The sequence below is a fragment of the Drosophila serrata genome, unplaced genomic scaffold (assembly GCF_035046125.1).
Source record: "Drosophila serrata isolate PLE 108 unplaced genomic scaffold, ASM3504612v1 contig_255, whole genome shotgun sequence".
NCBI classification, from domain to species: domain Eukaryota; kingdom Metazoa; phylum Arthropoda; class Insecta; order Diptera; family Drosophilidae; genus Drosophila; species Drosophila serrata.
Window position 1 is genome coordinate 29,704 of NW_028257153.1, and position 20,766 is coordinate 50,469.

The window sequence follows — 20,766 nt, forward strand, 5'->3', positions numbered from 1 at the left end:
CCCGTTCCGACATATATACGAGTGAGAGTATATAGAACGCTAACTACAAAGTTTCATTCAGATAGCTTCAAAACTGAGAGACTAGTTTGCGTAGAAACGGACAGACGGACAGATGGACAGATGGACAGAAGGACAGACGGACATGACTAGATCGACTCGGCTGTGGATCCTGATCAAGAATATATATACTTTATGTAGTCGGAGGTGCCTCCTTCAGTGCGTTGCAAACTTCTGACTGAAATCTCGTATGAAATAATTTACTTCAAGACTATAATTATTTCCGTTTATACTATCTCTGGGGTTATATAAAACATCAATAAGAGGTAAGACAAAGTTCGACGAGCCAGCTTGTTTTTTTTTTAACGTGGTGTTTACGACTGCGCAGGATAATGAGTTTTTTTATTTTCTTATCCTAAGGCTGAACGTACGTTCGTAACAAATCAGACTCTGTGCTGGTTTAAAAACTTTGACGAAGAAGAACCAAGGAGTCCATAGAGATCAACATGTGAGAACGATTTAAAAGACGTCCATATTTGTTTAGCTATAAGTTCAAAGGAATTTTATTTTGTATAAGCTTATGTACATAACTTGAATTTCATCTCGTTACCTACAGTAAGTTTAAGTAGAAGGCAGCCAATATTTTCTTACAGGTAAAGTCATGTGGGAAACTAAATCGAATTTATTTTCATAATTTTGTGGGATTCTTTTAAAATCATAAAATAAAATCAAACGCATTTATTGTAAAAGATTTAAAAGTATCAAAAATATGATTTATTGAAAAGTAAGCAAAACTATAACTATAGCTAAAAAAATCTTTCAAAAAAATCTTCTAAAATCTTTTTCTTATTTAGTTGTGATCAATATATAAATCCGAGGTGCGTAACATTAAAATGTGCCACAATTTTAGCAGAACACAGAAAGGATTCTGTTTTCATTGAGGATCAATTAAACGAAACTGGTGCACTTGTCAACGTACTTTGGTTGGGACGCAACTTCAGAAGTACAGTCAAATGGCTTGTAAAAGAATACACAAAACGATATCCAAAAGGATCCAAGAGAATCATTATTTTACACTGGAACTCATCTGAACTAATTAATAATCAGGAAAATTTTGCAAAAATTGTAATGCCAAAGTGTGAATATTTCGATCCTGTACGCAAAACATATTGCAAATACAAGGATACTCGCATTGTAAAATATTATGCAAAAAGCTTGGAATATGACAAACGACTAATTTTTGCAATTAAAAAATTTTATTTGAGTGAGGGCGTCATAGAAGACATAAGGGATGAATATCAAAGTAATAGTTTTAACGACATAAATATATATAGCAAGGTGGCTTGTAAATGGTTGACCAAACACGAACATTTGTATAATACTTGGAAGGAAACTTATGCAGACACTAATTTATCAATCGGTGGTATATTTCCAATAAATATAACTAAGAGCGGTTATGAAGACCTTCATAAGGTAGCAAAATTGGCGGCTATGGCTGTTAACAAGGAACAGTCAATATTACCTGGCTATAACTTGCAAATACTAGTAAATGATGGACAATGCAAGTCTGCCATGGTTTTGAAAGCTCTTATACACTATTACACGGAACCAAATATGTTGGGAATTTTAGGTCCTGCGTGTAGTGAAACAGTGGAACCATTAGCTGGCATTGCTAAACACATGAATATGATGATAATTTCCTATTCGGTGGACGGAATAAACTTGGATAATCGTGAAACTCACCCTTACTTTTTTCGTACAATTGGTTCAAATTTGTTATTTGTTGATGCTTACCTCGAAATTATGAATTCATTTGGATGGTTACGAGTTGCCTATTTGACCGATTATGCCAATAACCATTTTATTGTAACATTGGAAAGAATATTAAAATCTCGAAATATAATACTACTTTCAAATCAAAAAATTGCTGTGGATATTAAACTTGTGGATATAAATAAGGTAAAATTTATATTGATATTGAGGCAACAAAATTTTATAAATTTGTATGTTTTATATTTTTCAGCATCTTAAAAAATTAAAAGCTACACGATCTAAGATCATAATTGCAGACTTACATAGCGAAAATGCACTAAAGACATTATGTGAAGCATATAAATTAAGCGTAAGTATTTTAATTCTACTGTTCCAAAATTTAGCTTACGATTTGCCAAATTTAAAAGAATTAAAAATAATATGGGTATTCTGATTTGATAGCACCTGATTACACTTAAGGATTTAGAAGTCAAATCATATTCAACAAGATTCCAAGGTAAAAAACATCTTAGAAATTTGTAAAACATTCAGGAGTTTCTTATAAGAAAAAATTTCTTTCAAAATTTGAATTTGTATTCAGATTAATTTTTTTAAATATGCAGACTTGATTGATCCGTCCGTCCGACTATCTGCTTGCATACAAGTTGATTCGCATTGTAGCTGTTAAAAGCAAAAATAAATATGGTAACGCAGTATTTCAAGTTATATGTGCCTATATGTGTACTCAATTTAAAACTTCTCAACTACTAAACTACTCGCAATAAGCGACAAATATAAAAAGAGGTTACAGGTTACCTGAGCGCCTGCACTGCGTAAGAGAAATAAAATGAAGATTGGAGGCGCTTTTTTTTAATTTTGTTGCATAAAAATGAAAGAAGGAGACAGAAGCGGCTTGCACTTGAAAAATTTGTTTAATAGCCTCAAAAGTGAAATTGGGAAGATGAGACAAATTGTCCTTTATGCATGAGTAAAAATCTAATTACTGTAGAGAGAACGAAGAAAGACGGAACTTTAAACCAGGTTTGGTTAGGTTGAACTGGACTTCCTCCTGGGGCCAAGCATAGGCCAAAATGGCTTTTTGCCTGTGCGTCCAAACTAGGTTTGAAGCGTCCTTAGGGAGACGGGGACTGTTTCTTTTTCGCCAGTCCGACTAGTTCCTTTGCAAGTTCGTCTGCGGTCTCGTTGCGATCGAAGCCCAGGTGGCTGGGAACCTAATAGATCCGCTTTAATGTTGTCGTGCTTAGAATATCAAGTTCGCCCCTGCTTGCTAATGCATTTTTGGAACTGACTGCTGCGATTGCATAGATCTAATCGGTGCTTGACTGTCTTCAATCCGGTTTATCGCCTCTGTGCAAGCTCTGCCGCATTCTTGATGGCGAAGACTTCCACCTGGAATATGCTGCATTGGCTTGGTAGCTTATAGGACAGCCTTATCTCAGGATATGTGCAGTATATGCCCACTCCAACTCCTACTTTCTATCTTGGAGACGTCTGTGTATATTTTAAGGTATTGAGCATGGTCCTGAGCCGTTTTTCAGTCTTTGGGTCCCATGAATGTTGTTGTTTAGACATTTGGGCAGTGTTTTCGGGGTGCCCGGTCGTATTGTTTTTGCGGAGATCCATAGCGGGTTAGAGAGTAAGCCCAGTCGAACTTTGCTTCAAACGGTGAGCAATTCAGGATAGAAAACTATGTCGAGCAGGGATGGCCTTATGCATGGTCCCCAGTTCAGTAAAGCTGGAAGCGCGGCATTCAGGTACCTGAATCGAACGCTGCTCCGTTCAACGTTCAGTTCGGTGCTAAGGTATTTCCTTTTCGGGATATTTTTTAACACGAAGTCCGACGACCAAAAAAAAAAATACCCGCAATTATTTTACGTTTGGCTTTTCAAACTACGTAGAATTCCTCTGAATGAAAAATCGGAAAATATCTAGAAAGCAGAAACCTATTAATATGAACTTAATAATATATTTTTGACAGTTTGTGTACTCTTTATGTACTATAATTTGGTTATCTTACTTAACCACAGTTATTAATTTATTTTAATTTTGTTGGTCAATATTTAACTGAAACTAAAATTTTTAAAAGAAAATTCATTGAATTAACAAATTAAAAAATAAATTAAGAAAAAGTTTTCTCGCACGAGATTTTGAACTCGCGCTAGCCTGTTTGGAAGGCGGATGTTCTAACCCCAGAGCCACACGCCACGATCGCCTAGCGACGACAAAGACAAATATCAAGCGAGCAAAAATAAATGCCCTAAAGAGGTTGCAAGTTTTTGTCCCTCTCACACGAGATGTGCACATGTGTGTATATTGCCGACGCAATGTAAGTTGTCTGCGGCCAGATTGTTAAACATTATGACGTAGGTTCAATCCCCAGTTGGTCGTATAATATTCTAAAAAAGTTTGTGAATATGGTTCAAAGTGATTTACTACAATTTAAATGTAAAAAATAAAAAAAAAATCATCTTAATAAGTCGAAGCTTCATACAATTTTTTTTGTTAATCGAATTATTTCATTGAATTTTTTCCATACCGCTCTTGATGAATTTGATCACGAGCCGAGCAGCGACGGCGGCACCATGAATTACCTCACTGAGCGCTGAGGGTGAATTTGATCATGAGTCGAGCAGCGCATGAATAAAAGCGAATAAGAACTTTACATAAACGGTGGATCCTACCCACCGATTGGGTTCGCATTGAAGTTGAATTTGGCTAAAAAGTCAGACTAGGAGGTCGGTCTTTTCCCCGTTGATATTGAGTCCTACCTTGTCCGCTCAGCCACATATCTCCCGGAGTGTTGATTCCATAATAGAGCTACGGGTCGATGGACACACTCTTATGTTAATTATGATTTTGTCGTCATCGTGGTCTTCCTCTCGAACCTTTTGATTAGGTCGTCGACCACTAGATTCCATAGGAGGGGAGATAAGACTCCGCCTTGCGGCGTCCCTCTGTGCGCTGTACCCATATGCAACTTAGTAGATTTCGTGTCCAAAATTTGATGGCGGGGTGCGTCGTTTCAGGCGGCTTATGTTGTTGAATGCCCTGGATATGTCTACAAAGACTCTGAGCGCATATTCCTTAGTGTGCAACGAGGTCGAGGCGACCGATTAAACTTCTTCGAAGTCTACGTAGATGGCTTATGCCATCGTCGAAAAAGTTCTATATTGAGTATGGCATTGCTATAAAACTTTTTCTAGGGATAGATTGAATTGATCGCGATACCGGTTCTGGCAGCGATCGAGTGAGACTTTTTTAAAATTGTAAGACAGTCAACCCCTCTAAACTGTGTGTCAGATAGGGAGCAACAAAAAGGAATGTAACGGCCCTCTCATGTATTTGGGTTTAACGACACGGCCAAACATCATTCATTCTTTGTCAAAGATTGCGCAACAAAACTCGGGTCCACTTTATAAGTTTATGCCAAAAGAATCCTGAGGTACCTGCAAAGTAAGAATACATTCCACTGGAAATATAAGCGAACTGAAATGCTCGTCTCCTGATATCTGGATGCGAACTGTTTTGGAAACAACAGCAATCGGAAATCGTTTACAGGGTAAATGATTTTGGCGGCGATCAGCTGGCAGTCAAAGAAGGAACCGCTGGTGTCCCTCAGCTCTGGAGCGATTTAGATCTTGGCGAGGTCTCACCGATTATGTATACAATTATAATGATTAGTGAAGAATTCGGTTTATTATGCGCGTAGCAAAACATATATATGAAGTATCATTAGGTTATGGATATGTTTAGAGAATAATGTTTGGACTTGAAGAATGTCTGAATGGAATGAATGGCAGATGTGAAACGAAGAAACGAAGAAACACAGCAAAACACGGGAAATGTATTAATATCTGAAATAGACGAACACCGTTGAGAAAGAATGTTTGATATACTGATATATATCAAGCGATGGTTGGCAAGCTTTAGGATCCGGTCTTCTTCTTCGGCTTTGCTAGGTGTTGTTCTTGCTTATATCGATTCAAGCACTGGCTACACTTTATTAATAACAAGAAAGGAAGCTAACTTCGGGACGCCGAAGTTTATATACCCTTGCAGATAGAACTTCGATGATTAGGAATCCATACAATATAAATTATATATATTTATGTTAGAAAACAATGAAGTAATACCTGCTTTCATTTCATTCCCCTATACATATAATATTTGCACTTTTACATTCACAGATTTGCATTTTTGCTCCACATCTAACGAACCTTTGTATGGCACCTATATGATATAGTAGTCCAATTTTCATAAAATTTGACACCAAATTGTAGAATAATATGAAATGGCTATATCTCAAATTTGATAAAAATCTTTTGAAAACTGAAAATGTTCTAATTTTTAATTTTATTAATTTCTCGATCGGTCCTATGGGAGCTATTTGATATAGTAGTCCGATTTTCATAAAATGTTACACAAAATTGTAGAGTAATATAAAATGGCTACATCTCAATTTAAATTCTGTTGAAAACTGAAAATGTTATAATTTTTTTTTTTTTGTATTTCCGATCATTCCTATGGCAGCTATTTGATATAGTCGTCCGATCAGGCCCGTTCCGACATATATACGAGTGAGAGTATATAGAAGAATTACTACGAAGTTTCCTTCAGATAGCTTCAAAACTGAGAGACTTTTTTTGCGAAAAAACGGATGTAGACGGACAGACGGACATGGCTAGATCGACTCGTCTGTTGATCCTGATCAAGAATATATATATTTCATATAGTCGGAGGTGCCTCCTTCACTGCGTTGCAAACTTCTGACTGAAATTATAATACCCTGCAAGGTTATAAAAATTACCAATTGAGAGTGATGCGACGAAAAGAATACAATACAATACAAAACCGGTAAAAGAGATTAGTTAATCCACGAATTTTATGATCACACGCCTTAGAGCTTGGCCCTGGAGACCTTCCGAATTTTTCCTACTCGCAAAAATACATCAGCAGAGTTCAGTTCACTTTAAATTTAAACATAAATGATTTATTTATATTCGCTAAATAATATAGTGCTTATTTTAATAATGACTCTTAAAATTAAGAAAGATTGGACCATGTTTACTCCTAAGCTTCATAGCACGCAGAGAGATCAATATGATAATCAAGAGTGGAATGCAATTAATTTCAAACTTTCAAGTTGGCTTAGATTACATTTTCAGACCTTATTAATTTCCTATCTTAGATATAGTTGGATTTATATATATATTAGATTTCGTACTGATATATAATTTTAATTTTACTTCATTTTTAGTTTGACTACGATAATAGGTATTTAAGATAAAAAAAATAATTAATTAGTTTACACTCCATTAGGCTTTTCAAATTAGAGCTTGTGATCGTCGGGCTCATTAGATACTATAAAATCTGTAAATTTAAATCAGAATAATCATATACATAGATAACTCACTTTAATTGTCACAAAATTGTCTGCAAAAAGTTAGAAGAGATAAGCAGCATCTCTAAATAGCGAGATTCCTCAGCGACTGCAAGTTCGCGAACAGAGAATAAGGCTAACAGGTATCCTCGGCCAGCTATTATAGAGCGCACAGCAGATTAATTTTGCAACGGTAGGTTGTACCATATGGTTTTTTGATAGTGATATTTTAAGAGGGCGCAAAAAAAATTAAAACCGAGCTCCGTGGCTGCGGTTATGGCGTACGAAACTAGTTATTCTGCTGCACCACGACTATGCTCATCTTCTGGCTAACAGATTCTCTCTGCGCAGCTCTGGCATTCTCTTGAGGAGGAGTTCGCCAGTCTTGGGTCTTGGGTCTTTTTATTAATATAAAATACCCTTAACCCAAAAGTCGACACCGACAGTCAAATATATGTATTCCCCGACATGTGGGAAGCCACTTTTTGGTAGGTACTTTCCCTTATCACAGTGCTTCAAGTAGTGATGCTCGGGAGACATCGGGATCCCTCTCAATAATGAAAAGGGCTAAAGTCGAAAATAACACGAGCTCAAGATCTCCGCCAGGAAGTAAGATATGTCTATTTTTTTCATTTGACCACCGATCGCAACGGCAGCGTCGCGTCATCATTTATGTATAACAAGTATGTAACATATATGCTCCTAGCTACTGACAGCGGGTAGCTCGACAGAAGTAGTGTGCACATGGTCAGCTCGAATCATACCTTGGGTTTACGTAAACACTGCAACAAAGTGTTACAGTGTGTCTCCTTTAGGTACTCTTGGTACAGTAGGTATTGTTAATATCTGTATATACTACATCTACCTCCTATTGAAAAATAACGTAATATTAGGAAGTTATATTCTAGTCATAATATGAATGTGATAAGTATTTTTACACCCTTGCAGGGTTATATAATTTCAGCCAGAAGTTTGAAGCGCTGTGAAGGCATCACCTCGGGCCATATAAAGTGTATAAATTCATGATCAGCATCAACAGCCGAACCGATCTAGCCATGTCCGTCTGTCCGTTTCTAAACAAACTAGTCTTTTAGTTTTGAAGCTATCTGAATGATACTTTACAGTTAGTCTTCTATATGTTTTAACGGGTCGATCGGACGACTATATCATATAGCTGCCATAGTAACAATTCGAAAATTTTTCCGCAAAAAATTAGAACTTTTTTCTATAAAATTTACAATCTAGGCATTTTATTTTATTATCGAGAAATAAATACAGTTAAAAATAAACTTTTTCAGTTTTCAACCGACTTTTATTAAATTTTAGATATGGCCATTTTATATTATTATACAATTTTGTGTAAAATTTTATGAAAAGCTGACTACTATATCATATAGCTGCATTACAAATGATCGATAAATATAGAGGAAAATACAAAAAGTGATTGTAAAACCGTAAGTATAATATGTATAGGTGTTTGTTGTTATTGTTTTTTTTTTTTTAATATAAATATATATATGTCGGAGATGAATTCTGGGAAGTACGCTTTTCTTAAGAAGCGTAGCGCTAGGCATAGCAGCAGAGACGAGGGCAGTCTGAATTCGGGGAAGTACGCTTTTCTTAAGAAGCGCAGCGCGAGGCATAGCAGCAGAGACGAGGGCAGTCTCTGCTGGCGAGTGAGGTCTGTTGTCGCGCTACCGAAAGTCATAGGAGAGAAAGAGAGGGATATAGATCAACTGTAGTAAGAACATGGACAGAACATATAAATTGATGGAGAGAAGGGAGTGGAGTTCAGTTCAGTTTGGGTAACGATCGGCAACGGAACTCGCTGTGCTGTCGCGTGAAGATATTAATATGGACGAAACAGTTACGCATCCGACATATAATTTAAATTTTATTAATTCCTACTGATCGAAGTTCTATCTGCAAAGGTACATAAACTTCGGCGTTCTGAAGTTAGTTTCCTCTCTTGTTAAAAATCGATTATATGTCCCGTTTTGTTTTTAAACAAAACTTGGCCTCCTATTTTAAGTTGAATATTTCTAACTCTCCTATCATACAATAAATTATTTTTAGTTTTATTATTTTCTATCATTATTCTAGTTCTTTAATATGCTACTTTTAACCTAAACTTAGATTCCTTAGCGTAGTCGTCTGCATTGTAATGTGGTTCTATTTTATCTTTGCTATTATTATTTTTATTATTATTATTATTATTATTATTATTATTAGTGTAAATACGTATTTGTTGCCATTGCTCGATTTTGGACCAATTGTGTCTACTACTACTCTGTCGAAGGCATTCCTTGGCTTTTTGGTAATGGTAACTGCTGAATGGTTATTCTTGATAACGCATCGGACATAAAATTATCTTTTCCCTTAGACATTCGACAGTAAAGTTATAGTTGCCTTCAACGGCTGTCACATCACTCGTTCCCGTCAGAAAGGGAAGACTTCTGGCCTGAGGGCGATTATGGTAATATAAAAAGCAATACGCCCATTCACTTACGCAGTGCCGTTTTATTCTGAAATCATTTAAACTTAATCTCACATCAAATTTTCTTATTCATTAGAACTCACCGCAGTGTGTCCTTCTTATTTCGTTTGACAATGAAAAGCCCAAATTTTGCGGTTAGTTCTTATTGCTACGATAGTATGCCATTCTCGTCATGGCAAGGCAGGATCACAGATGAAGACCATATCGCCCAGGCGGCACCACATCTCGCGGCGCACAAGCTTAGGTAGGTACTCAAGAACCCACCTCGTCCAGAAACGGTCTCGCAGCAGGCGAACAATCCTCCATTACTTTCGTGTAGAGCACTTTTAGCTAGGCGTATCCGGCAGGTTTGCTAGTCTCTTAAGTAGGTCTTTCGACGTCAATGCCGCCTCTTGGTCTGCTTCCACCGGAAAGTCGGTGAGCGGACGCGAATTCACCAGATTCTCGGGAACACATGTAGTTCCTTCTTCAGGCGCCGGCCAGCTGTCTGCTGACTGGCTTAAGTCCACTTCTCTTTTTGTCCTAATCGCATCATCTGCCGCATTGTCGGCTACACATCCCCAGGGGGAAACCTTCAACGACTCCAAGTTCTCCGCCACTCGGTTGCCAACAAACTGATTGTACCGGCGGTGGGTGCTACCAATCCATCTCAGCACCGTCTTTGATTCTGTCCATAATACCACGTCATTGATGACCACACTATGCTCGTCCTTGACAGTGTTCATCAGTCAGGTTCACGTTGTCGTCCTCATACGTGACCCTCTAGTAGGCCACCGCCGCGAATGCAGATTAACTTGGATCCACGACCACGTGCAGCTCTATGGATCGAACTGCTCCACGCATCAGCACATAGATCAGACTCCGACTGCTCCTTATCTGAAATGAAAGAGCACGGCTGGCACATTTGTACACCATCTCTTAGCTCTGTGGCAGCTTAACGTGATCGTCCTTTTAGAGCAGTCCCGTCCGGTAGCGATGACCCACTCTCACCGTGGTTTCTTTGTGCACGCACATCGTCGCTGCCTGCGACCTGTGGCGCGAGCTCTACGCCAAAGTTCTCCATGTTTAAGTAGTCCTCCACCATTTGTTCCACCATGTCATCCATCGATACGGAAAGTAGGCAGGACCTCAGTGATGGCGTAGTCAACCCACTTACGGGACCAAGCACAACCCAGCCTAGCTCGGTTGCGGCCGCATACGGTCACTCTCTGGCGAACCGCCTTGTTCTAAATAGCAATCCCAGATGACCAGGATCCAAGACGATGTTCAGCTTTGGCACCAAGTTGCTGGGCATCCTTATGCACACGCTGCACATCCTTTTGACTTAATGTCTGCATGGGCAGACTCAAGCTCCAAATAGCATACACGTTTCTCAGTACGTGACAAGTGGGTATTTTTCAATTCCACTTATTTTCAGGCCCATCACGTTGGTGGTCTTTCTGGGTGCTCTACCTTGCACTCCCCGATCCCTCCGTAGCTCGTCGTCAATCATCGTGACGAAGGATCCTCCAGCTCCGTAAAGCGTTATTGACAGTGTACGGAACAGAAGGCGGCCTTCCTCGGCGTCAACGCAGTTTAAATTCTTCTGCACGACGCTGACTGCGGAGCCCTTCTCTCCACGCTGTTTATGGGAACTGCGGGCCGCTGGTTCCTTTTGTGGTCCCTGTAACCATATCGTGTCAAAGACCTCCTGTCCGGGCTGCATCTGGAAAATTCAAGCTGCTGGTTCCCTGCTAGGTGGCAAAGCTCCAATAAATTCTCTGCAATTCGGAACTGCGTGTTGTCCTCAACATATTAGACAACCTTCGTGCCGATCATCCTGTTGATAATATCTGTTCTGGTCGATGTTCGCATGTTGAACTCGACGCCTTGACTCCTTTTACTCAACGTCTAAAACCGTATACACAACATTTGCGTACTCCTGTAGTCACGCGGTGAATGCGCTTCAGTGGGCAAGGGATGAATCGTCACAGCATACCAGGCTCAGCCCACTCGCTCGATCGTAGGAAGCTAGGCCACAAGTTTCTCCATGAGGTCCACTAAATGCTGACTGCCTTCGCTGACTGCAAGAAATCCATGGAGTTACTCACTCGGGTTTTGCAAAGGGAACGATCTCCTGAACGTTGTTCAGCTGTCTACTTATAAGCTGCTTCGGTCGCCCAAATTTAAAGCGCAGCTGCTCTATTACGCCGCTGACGTTCCCAGGATGAATTAATACCGACTTCACTGCATCGCGAGAGTTTTCATTTAGTGCCTACAACAACCTCTGATCCAAGACCGTTCAATTTTTTTTAAACTTTTTTTTTTAACTATTTTTTTGTCTATTAATTTTTGTACCTGCACCTGTATTTCATCTTTTTGACTAAGACGCTTATTTGTTATATAAGTTAACAACCAGCTCCCAGTACAAGCTAAGCAGGGTAATTTTATATTTCATAATTCCATTTTATATTTTTTTTATTATTTAATTTTTTTTTATATTATATATTTTATTATTAAATTTTTTATGTATTATATATTTTACATATTACCCACGTATGATCACCCTAATATTGTACCACCCTTATGGTGTCTGGGAGTTGAGCCAGCAAAGTGCACCATTTTGGGCCGTGCCTTTGTGCCATTGGTGGCCAGCGATCGTATGACTTTAGCAATTTTGTGCATGGTCAGCGTAAATCCCACGAGCATCCGGTCATTCGTTTTACTTTTTGTCAACTTAGTTTTAGTTCACTTTATATTCTGTAAGAATAAAGAGCCAACGCTCGAGAAAAGAAAACTCCGGCAACAGCCGTAAAAAAATTTATCATTTGATACCCAGACTGAGTCTCTAGGCCAGCGGGAAAAGAGGGCAGTCACCCTCTCAACATATTTCATCACTTGAAGCTAACGCCAACCGTCCACCCTTTGATATCCGCAGCAGCCGGGGCTACTAGCTGCAGCTCCCTTTAGCCGACTCCCCGCCACGGACATCCAGCCAGCCGGCTCCATCCCTACCACGGAGGCATAGCCCGCCGGCACAGTAATATCATAATTGGTGCCCAACGGATTAGTGTTAAACATTACTAATATTTGAACTTCACCCCTGAAGTTATACAATATGTAAGTAGCTGAGCGCCAACAATAGCCAAGGTCTACACATACATACATAAACTCACAAATACAAAGTGACTCGGTTTTTGATTACTGATTTAGATTTTTTTGAGTGCGTGACGATCCTAGCGATTTTTATGTGAATAAATAATTTAAATATTAAATGACGAAATATTTCCAGATTCATGGGTTCATTTAATTTTTTCGATTTGGATTTTTTCTAGTGCACTATAAGATAAAGAAAACCAAATAGAGCGCCAAGGCAATCAATATTTCTATGAATTAATTAAGAAAAGAAATATTTTATTTCTTTATTAGTGTTGGTGTGTATACACATGCAGAGGTTGCCAGTAGCTGTTCTCCTTGTATTTTGTTACAATTTTTATCCACTGTACTAAAATAATCCAGTGTGTCTGTGCTAATAATACACCGAGTCGAATTGACCAATACCTTTTGCCTCGCCGTCTTATAGTTCTGTATTTTAATTTAATTCTTGGGACAAATTAATCCGACATTTTTGTGTTTCCGATGACGCTTCATTATTTTTCGCTAATTTTTGCGGCTTTTATATTACAAAAAAGTGGCCCATCGAAACAATATGTCTTGTGTCCCAATCATTAAATACCTTGTATTCGCCCAATATATCCACCGTTAACCTACCCAGCTCCCCTTAGCTACTAATGAGTTGGGAGTATAGGGAATTAAAACAAGAAGTTAATAGCGACGACGGCGAAGAAGTAGGATTCTGCCCTGAAGTTAGGAACATAGATCAACCAGAAATTAACGCGGAGATGGTACAAGCGATTGTCGCTAATGCGGTCAGCAGCGCTCTCGTCGCTCAGGAAGAGCGTTCAAGAAGCGCCTTCGCCTCAGAGTTAGAATCAGGTAGAACACAAGTTAGCGCGCTGACAGTGCAAGCGCCGCAGGTTGTGGTCTATAAAAAAGCAGTACCGAATCCCAAAATAAAATGTGAAGTCAAGGTAGACATAGTAAAATCTCTATCGACGTTCAATGGAAGCCACGACGAGTACGTTTCGTGGAGACAGACTGCATCAGATGAATATGAAGTATTCAAAAAATACGACGGCAGCGAAGCCCACTACGAGGCCGTTGTCATCATTAAAAACAAAATTTGTGGTCCCGCTCGGTCACTCCTCACGTTCCACAAGACCGTGCTGAATTTTGAGGCAATTCTAGCCAGACTAGATTGCACATACGCGGAGAAAACGTTCCTAAGAGTGATACGGCAATATTTGGATATGGTTCGGCAAGGAGATGCCGACCTTATGGCATACTATGACGAGGTCGAGAGGAAACTCACGCTCGTCACCAACAAAATTGTTATGTCACTTAACACAGACACAGAAACCATCCTAAATAAGGAGGTTAGGGATGACGCCCTTCATGCATTCATTGCAACGCGTCAATAATATAGACCAACCCCAGCAGGAGGAAACAGACTACGCCGCCTGAGGTTGCCACCATTGAGGAAGATAGTGACACTGCCGAGCTTAACGACGGTTGGCTGGCAGAACTGTAAAGATACTCATCGACACAGGGGCGGCAAAAAATTACGTCAAGCCCGTAAAGGAGCTAGGAAACGTAATGCGGGTTGAGACCCCTTTCACTGTGAGCTCTATTCACGGCTCCAGTGATGTTAAAAACAAGTGCATGATGCGCATTTTTGGACTAGATGTCCCATTTTTTCTCTTGGATACATTGAGCACGTTTGATGCTATAATAGGCTTCGATTCGCTAACGCGAGCAGAATTAGCATTGGACCTAGGCAACAGCGTAATAAAATACGCAAACGTCACTGAAAAGCTCAAATTTTTTGACTGTCAAAACGTCAATTTTACCAAAATCGATGACATAGTGGTACCAAGTTATTCTGAAAAGAATTAAGGTGTTTTCAACCTCTAACGAGGCGCTTACCTTTAGCAAATCGGTAATCGCTACCATTCTAACTACGAATGACGAACCTGTCTATTCCCCTATACTATGGGGGCAGCACACCTTGTGATCAAAGAAAACAAGGAGCTAGTGGAAAATGGCATAATTAGGCCGTCCAGATCCCCATACAACAGCCCTACCTGGGTTGTTGACAAGAAAGGGACTGACGATAAAGTCACCAAGAAGAAGCGATTTGTAATCGACTTCAGAAAGCTGAACGAGCGAACAGTCGCCGATCGCTACCCAATGCCAAGTATATCCATGATTCTAGCGAACTTGGGGAAAGCCAAATTCTTTACCACCCCAGACTTGAAGTCAGGGTATCATCAAATATACCTGGCTGAAAAGGACCGAGAAAAGACCTCGTTCTCAGTTAATGGAGGGAAGTACGAATTTTGCCGACTACCCTTCGGCCTAAAAAACGCAGGGAGTAATTTCCAAAGAGCCATCGACGATGTGCTGCGGGAAGAAATCGGTAAAATATGTTACGTCTATGTTGACGACGTTATCATCTTTTCCGAAAATGAAACGGAAAACGTCAAACATATTGACACAGTGCTTAAGCGCCTACTCGATGCCAACATGAGGGTGGTACGGGAAAAGACAAAGTTCTTTAAAAAGAGCGTAGAATTTTTAGGATTCATCGTTACTAGGGGAGGAACAAAAACAGACCTAGAAAAAGTTAGGGCAATAAAGGAGTTCCCCGAACCAAAAAATCTGTTTAGCCTCAGTTCCTTCCTAGGCCTGTCGAACTATTACAGAAGCTTTGTAAAAAATTTTGCCTCTATTGCTAGACCTCTTACCGCTATTCTGAAAGGGGAAAACGGAACGGTCAGCAAGATTATGTCGAAAAGAGTAGCTGTCAGGTTTAATAAAACCCATCGAAATGCATTCGACCACCTTCGTAACATCTTGGCATCTGAAGATGTCATATTGACATACCCTGATTTCAAATTACCGTTTGACTTAACCACCGACGCCTCAGCGAGTGGAATAGGCGCGGTACTATCCCAAAATAAAAGACCTATTTCCATGATTTCGCGCACACTTAAGGACTGAGAACTGAACTACACCGCCAACGAATGAGAATTGTTGGCGAAAGTCTGGGCAATAGGCTAACTCCAAAATTACCTATACGGTACCAAGGAGGTACGGATCTTTACGGACCACCAGCCTCTCACATATTGGTATTCGACAAAAACAGCAATGCTAAGATTAAGCGATGGAAAGCATTTATTGATGAGAACAACGGGAAAGTATTCTACACACCCAGAAAACAAAACCTGAAAGCTGACGCGCTATCTAGGCAACCCCTGAATAACTTAGAGGCTGTTGCTCAGTCCGATGCAGCCACGGTGCATTGTGAGCTTTCACTCTCATACACCATAGAAACCACAGACAAACCTCTGAACTGCTTCAGAAACCAAATAATTTTGGAGGAAGCAAGCCAACCGCTTCGGCGAGATTTTATAATCTTCGGAAATAGAACTCGCCATATCATTAACTTTAATAAAAAGGACTCGCTTGTCGTATCCGTTAAAAAGATCATCAACGCCAACGTTGTGAAGGCTATTCACTGTGATTTTCCTACCCTAGCTCGTATTCAACATGCCTTGAGGCAGGAATTTCCTGCTACAAAGTTTTGGCATTGTAAAACCTTCGTCAGCGACATTACCTATGCTAATGAACAGCTTAAGATCGCTAACATTGAGCACAATCGCGCCCATCGGTCTGCCCAGGAGAACGCAAAACAGATCCTCCAAAATTATTACTTCCCGAATATGTCTAAATTAGCTAGCGAAGTGGTCGCAAGATGCAGAGTCTGCAATAAAGCCAAATACGACCGTCATCCCAAGAAGCAGAAATTAGGAACTACGCCCATCCCTTCATACGTCGGGGAAAAGTTGCATATCGACATTTTTTCGACCGACAAAAAAATTTTCTTAATCTTTATTGACAAATTATCCAAATTCGCTATCGTACAGCCCTTAGTTTCTAGGGCAATAATAGATGTACGAGCTCCTATTCTCCAATTGGTAAACTTCTACCCTAACATCAAAACCATAAACTGCGACAACGAAGCCTCTTTCAACTCCGAAACAATCACATCATTGCTGAAAAACCAATACAGCATCTATGTTGTCAATGCGCCACCGCTACATAGTATCTCCAATGGCCAAATAGAGAGATTTCACAGTACCTTGGCGAAAATTGCCAGATGCCTCAAAATTGATAAAGGAATCGAGGATACTGTGGAACTGATATTGCGGTCTACGGTAGAATACAATAGGTCGCTACATTCAGTCACAGAGTTTAGGCCGGTGGAGGTCATCCATGCCAGCAGTGTCTCCAATGGCCAAATAGAGAGATTTCACAGTACCTTGGCGAAAATTGCCAGATGCCTCAAAATTGATAAAGGAATCGAGGATACTGTGGAACTGATATTGCGGTCTACGGTAGAATACAATAGGTCGCTACATTCAGTCACAGAGTTTAGGCCGGTGGAGGTCATCCATGCCAGCAGTGTCTCCAATGGCCAAATAGAGAGATTTCACAGTACCTTGGCGAAAATTGCCAGATGCCTCAAAATTGATAAAGGAATCGAGGATACTGTGGAACTCATATTGCGGTCTACGGTAGAATACAATAGGTCGCTACATTCGGTCACAGAGTTTAGGCCGGTGGAGGTCATCCATGCCAGCAGTGACGAGATAAAGCTGGCAATTAAACCCAAAATTTACAAGGCACAACTGTCTAACCTAGACAGGGTTAATCCTTCAAGGCAAACCCGAGTCTTCGAAGTTGGTGAAAAAGTACACCTTCGCAATAACAAAAGATTAGGGAACAAACTGACACCGCTTTATTTAGAAGAGCGTGTAGAAGCAGATCTGGGAACATCTGTTCTCATTAGGGGGAGGGTGGATCATACGGACAACATCAGATAGGCCTTTCATCTGCCACATTCGCCCTTATACTAAAAACCAATATTTACTATAATCTCTACAGGCTTGCCGTAATATCCATCATATTGCTGTCCACCGCAAGCGCGTGAATCACCGACTTCTCGCATCCAAAATACATCCCGATATTAAAGGGGAATGTTTCAGTTTGGCCTGGTTAGGCACTCGACAAATCTGTCCTAATTTTCTAGCATAATTGACTCTACGGTCAGAATGCTGGAACTGTTCCCACAATCCCACATGAGGAAGCTGCTGGAAGTTGACATCGAACATGCCCAGAACATTTTGGATGAGCTTAAGGTACACCATCGTATGGCCAAGAGCCTTGATTTTTAAAACTCAGTCCTTAAGGTCGTGGCGGGTACACCCGATGCGGATGACCCTAGTAGAATTAATATCAATCAAGCATCGCTTATCGAGGCTAATAATAGGCAGGTTATTATTAACACAGGAACCCAAAAACACATTAATTTGCTCACAGACACAGTAAATAGGATCCTCAAGGAGAAAAGAGACGGGCTTGTTGACTCAGGTCATTTGTTCGAAACACTCCTCGCCAGAAATAGAATGCTAATATCCGAAATCCAAAATTGTATGCTCACTATTACACTTGCTAAAAACAATATTATAAAACCTACCATTTTCAACCATAACGATCTAAAGGCTATCTTTGACGAGCAGCTCACTGAGGTCCCCATAGTTGGTCTCATGGATGTTTATAAAATTAAGATTTTCCAATCTAACGCCGTTGTCCACATTGTAGTACAGTTCCCTAAGGTTAAGTTTATTTGTAAGAAAATGCTGCTCTTCCCGGCCATACTGCAGCTGTAGCGGAATGTGATGACGGGATATTAGCGGTCTCCGATTGCGCCTCCACCAATTTGGCTACCTTCTGTAAGAGGGCCACCCACGACACCTGCGTCCGTCACTTGCACGCAGGCGGGACGGCTACCTGCCGCACTCGCCCTAGCAACCTGGAACCCATCATAGTCGTGGATGACGGGGTAATAATCATCAACGAAGAGCGGACGAGGATTATTATTGACAATGGGCCCACTACTACCATCAAAGGGGCCCATCTGATCACCTTCGAGAGTAAAACTATCATAAACGACACTGTCTACCTAAACCTCAACAACTCGGTTAATAAGAGTCCGGGGATAGCGGCATCACCCCTGCTGAATATCACGGGGCGCGACAATATGGTGAGCTTCCCGCTACTACAGCGGATGAACGAACATAACCTGCGCCTCATGCAGGAGCTCAGGGACGACGTGTCGGCCGGGGGATCTCCGAAGTTTTGGTTCGCCATGGCAGTCGCGGTTAGCCTTACATTGTGCGGCTTGATCCTATTGCAACAACGCTGGAGTAGGAAAAGAACATCTATCAAGTTGCATAATACCATCGACGAATTGGTAATCACCGAGGACGGCGACAAACTAAAGGGGGGAGTAGTTAACAACCAGCTCCCAGTATAAGCTAAACAGGGCAATTTTATATTTTATCATTCCATTTTTTATATATTATGTACAGGGTGCGGCAAGAAAACTTGCTGATTTTAGAAGGTTATACAAAAAAAAAGTAGTTGACATACCATTCCAATTTTTTTTTATTCTTATAACACAAATGTCGAAGTTTTCATTACACAGTTTTGAAGATTACATCGGACAAGTGATGGCCGTCGTTTTCAATGCACTGAGATACCCGATTTTCGAAGCTCAGCTGAACTCTCTCAAGCATATCGACGGGTATCTTTACGATTGCTTGCCGAATGTTATTCTCCGATGAGCTGGATGGGATTTTGTCACATTCCCGCTCTCCCTGAATGTTTTCACAGACGAAACAATCGACTGCCGGTCAGGAACGCGACCTGCAGGATGAATGTTGAGTTGGGTGGCAATTACGGAACGACCTTTGGAAAAGTAAGCCTCGCAGGCAAATGCGCTCTGCTCTTTCGTCCAATGCATGATGTCGACTGACTGCGGAGTAGACGAAACTTCAGGAAGTCCCCTAAAACATGAGACACTCCCCACCCTTACCCGATCACTCCCCGCCGCTTGGCGCCAAAAACAAAACCAAAACAGACGGACAGACGGTCATGGCTAGATCGACTCGGCTGTTGATCCTGATCAAGAATATATATACTTTATATAGTCGGAGGTGCCTCCTTCACTGCGTTGCAAACTTCTGACTGAAATTATATACCCTGCAAGGGTATAAAAATAGTAAACAAGAAAGGAAGCTAACTTAAGCACGCCGAAGTTTATATACCCTTGCAGATAAAAACTTCTATGACTTGGAATCCCAACAATATAAATTATATTTATTTGTGTTAAAAAACAATTAAGTAATACCTGCTTTCATTTCATTCACCTTCACATATTATATTTGCAGTTTTACAGTCACAGATGTGCATTTTTCTCCACATCTAACGATCGTTTGTATGGCACCTATATGATATAGTCGTCCGATTTTTATAAAATTTTACACAAATTTTCAGATTGATATAAAATGGCTATATCTCAACTTTGATGAAAATCTGTTGAAAACTGAAAATGTTATAATTTTTAATTGTCTTAATTTCTCGATCGTTCCTATGGGAGCTATATGATATAGTAGTCCGATTTCATAAAATTTTATACAAAATTGTAGAATATAGTAAAATGGCTATATCTCAAATTTGATTAAATTCTGTTGAAAATATACGAGTGAGAGTATATAGAAGACTAACTGCAAAGTTTCATTCAGATAGCTTCAAAACTGAGAGACTAGTTTGCGTAGAAACAGACGAACAGACGGACAGACGGACAGAAGGACAGACGGACATGGCTAGATCGACTCGGCTGTTGATCCTGATCAAGAATATATATACTTTATATGGTCGGAGGTGTCTCCTGCACTGCGTTGCAAACTTCTGACTGAAATTATATACCCTGCAAGGGTATAAAAATAACAAAAAAAACATTCCAATTCGTATGTTGTCAATTAATTCTTTGCAAAATGCAAAGACGTTATAGTTTAATAAGGATAACTTAAAAACTATAATAGCTGCGGCGTTAATATTTTATGTGGAGTCCGTTTGCATCTATTACAGCATGGAGGCGTCGCGACATTGG

At 40.1% G+C, this 20,766-nt stretch overlaps 1 protein-coding gene across 1 annotated transcript in view; it reads left to right on the forward strand.

The window, feature by feature from the left end:
• Positions 1-855: 855 nt before the first annotated feature.
• Positions 856-20,766, forward strand: part of LOC110182648 (gamma-aminobutyric acid type B receptor subunit 1-like) — a 101,559-nt gene continuing 81,648 nt past the window's right edge. The window contains exons 1-3 of the mRNA XM_086832920.1: positions 856-1,956; positions 2,021-2,119; positions 2,212-2,266. Coding sequence (XP_086689046.1) covers positions 1,126-1,956; positions 2,021-2,119; positions 2,212-2,266 — 985 coding nt within the window. The 5' untranslated portion in view covers positions 856-1,125. The remainder of the gene's footprint in view (positions 1,957-2,020; positions 2,120-2,211; positions 2,267-20,766) is intronic.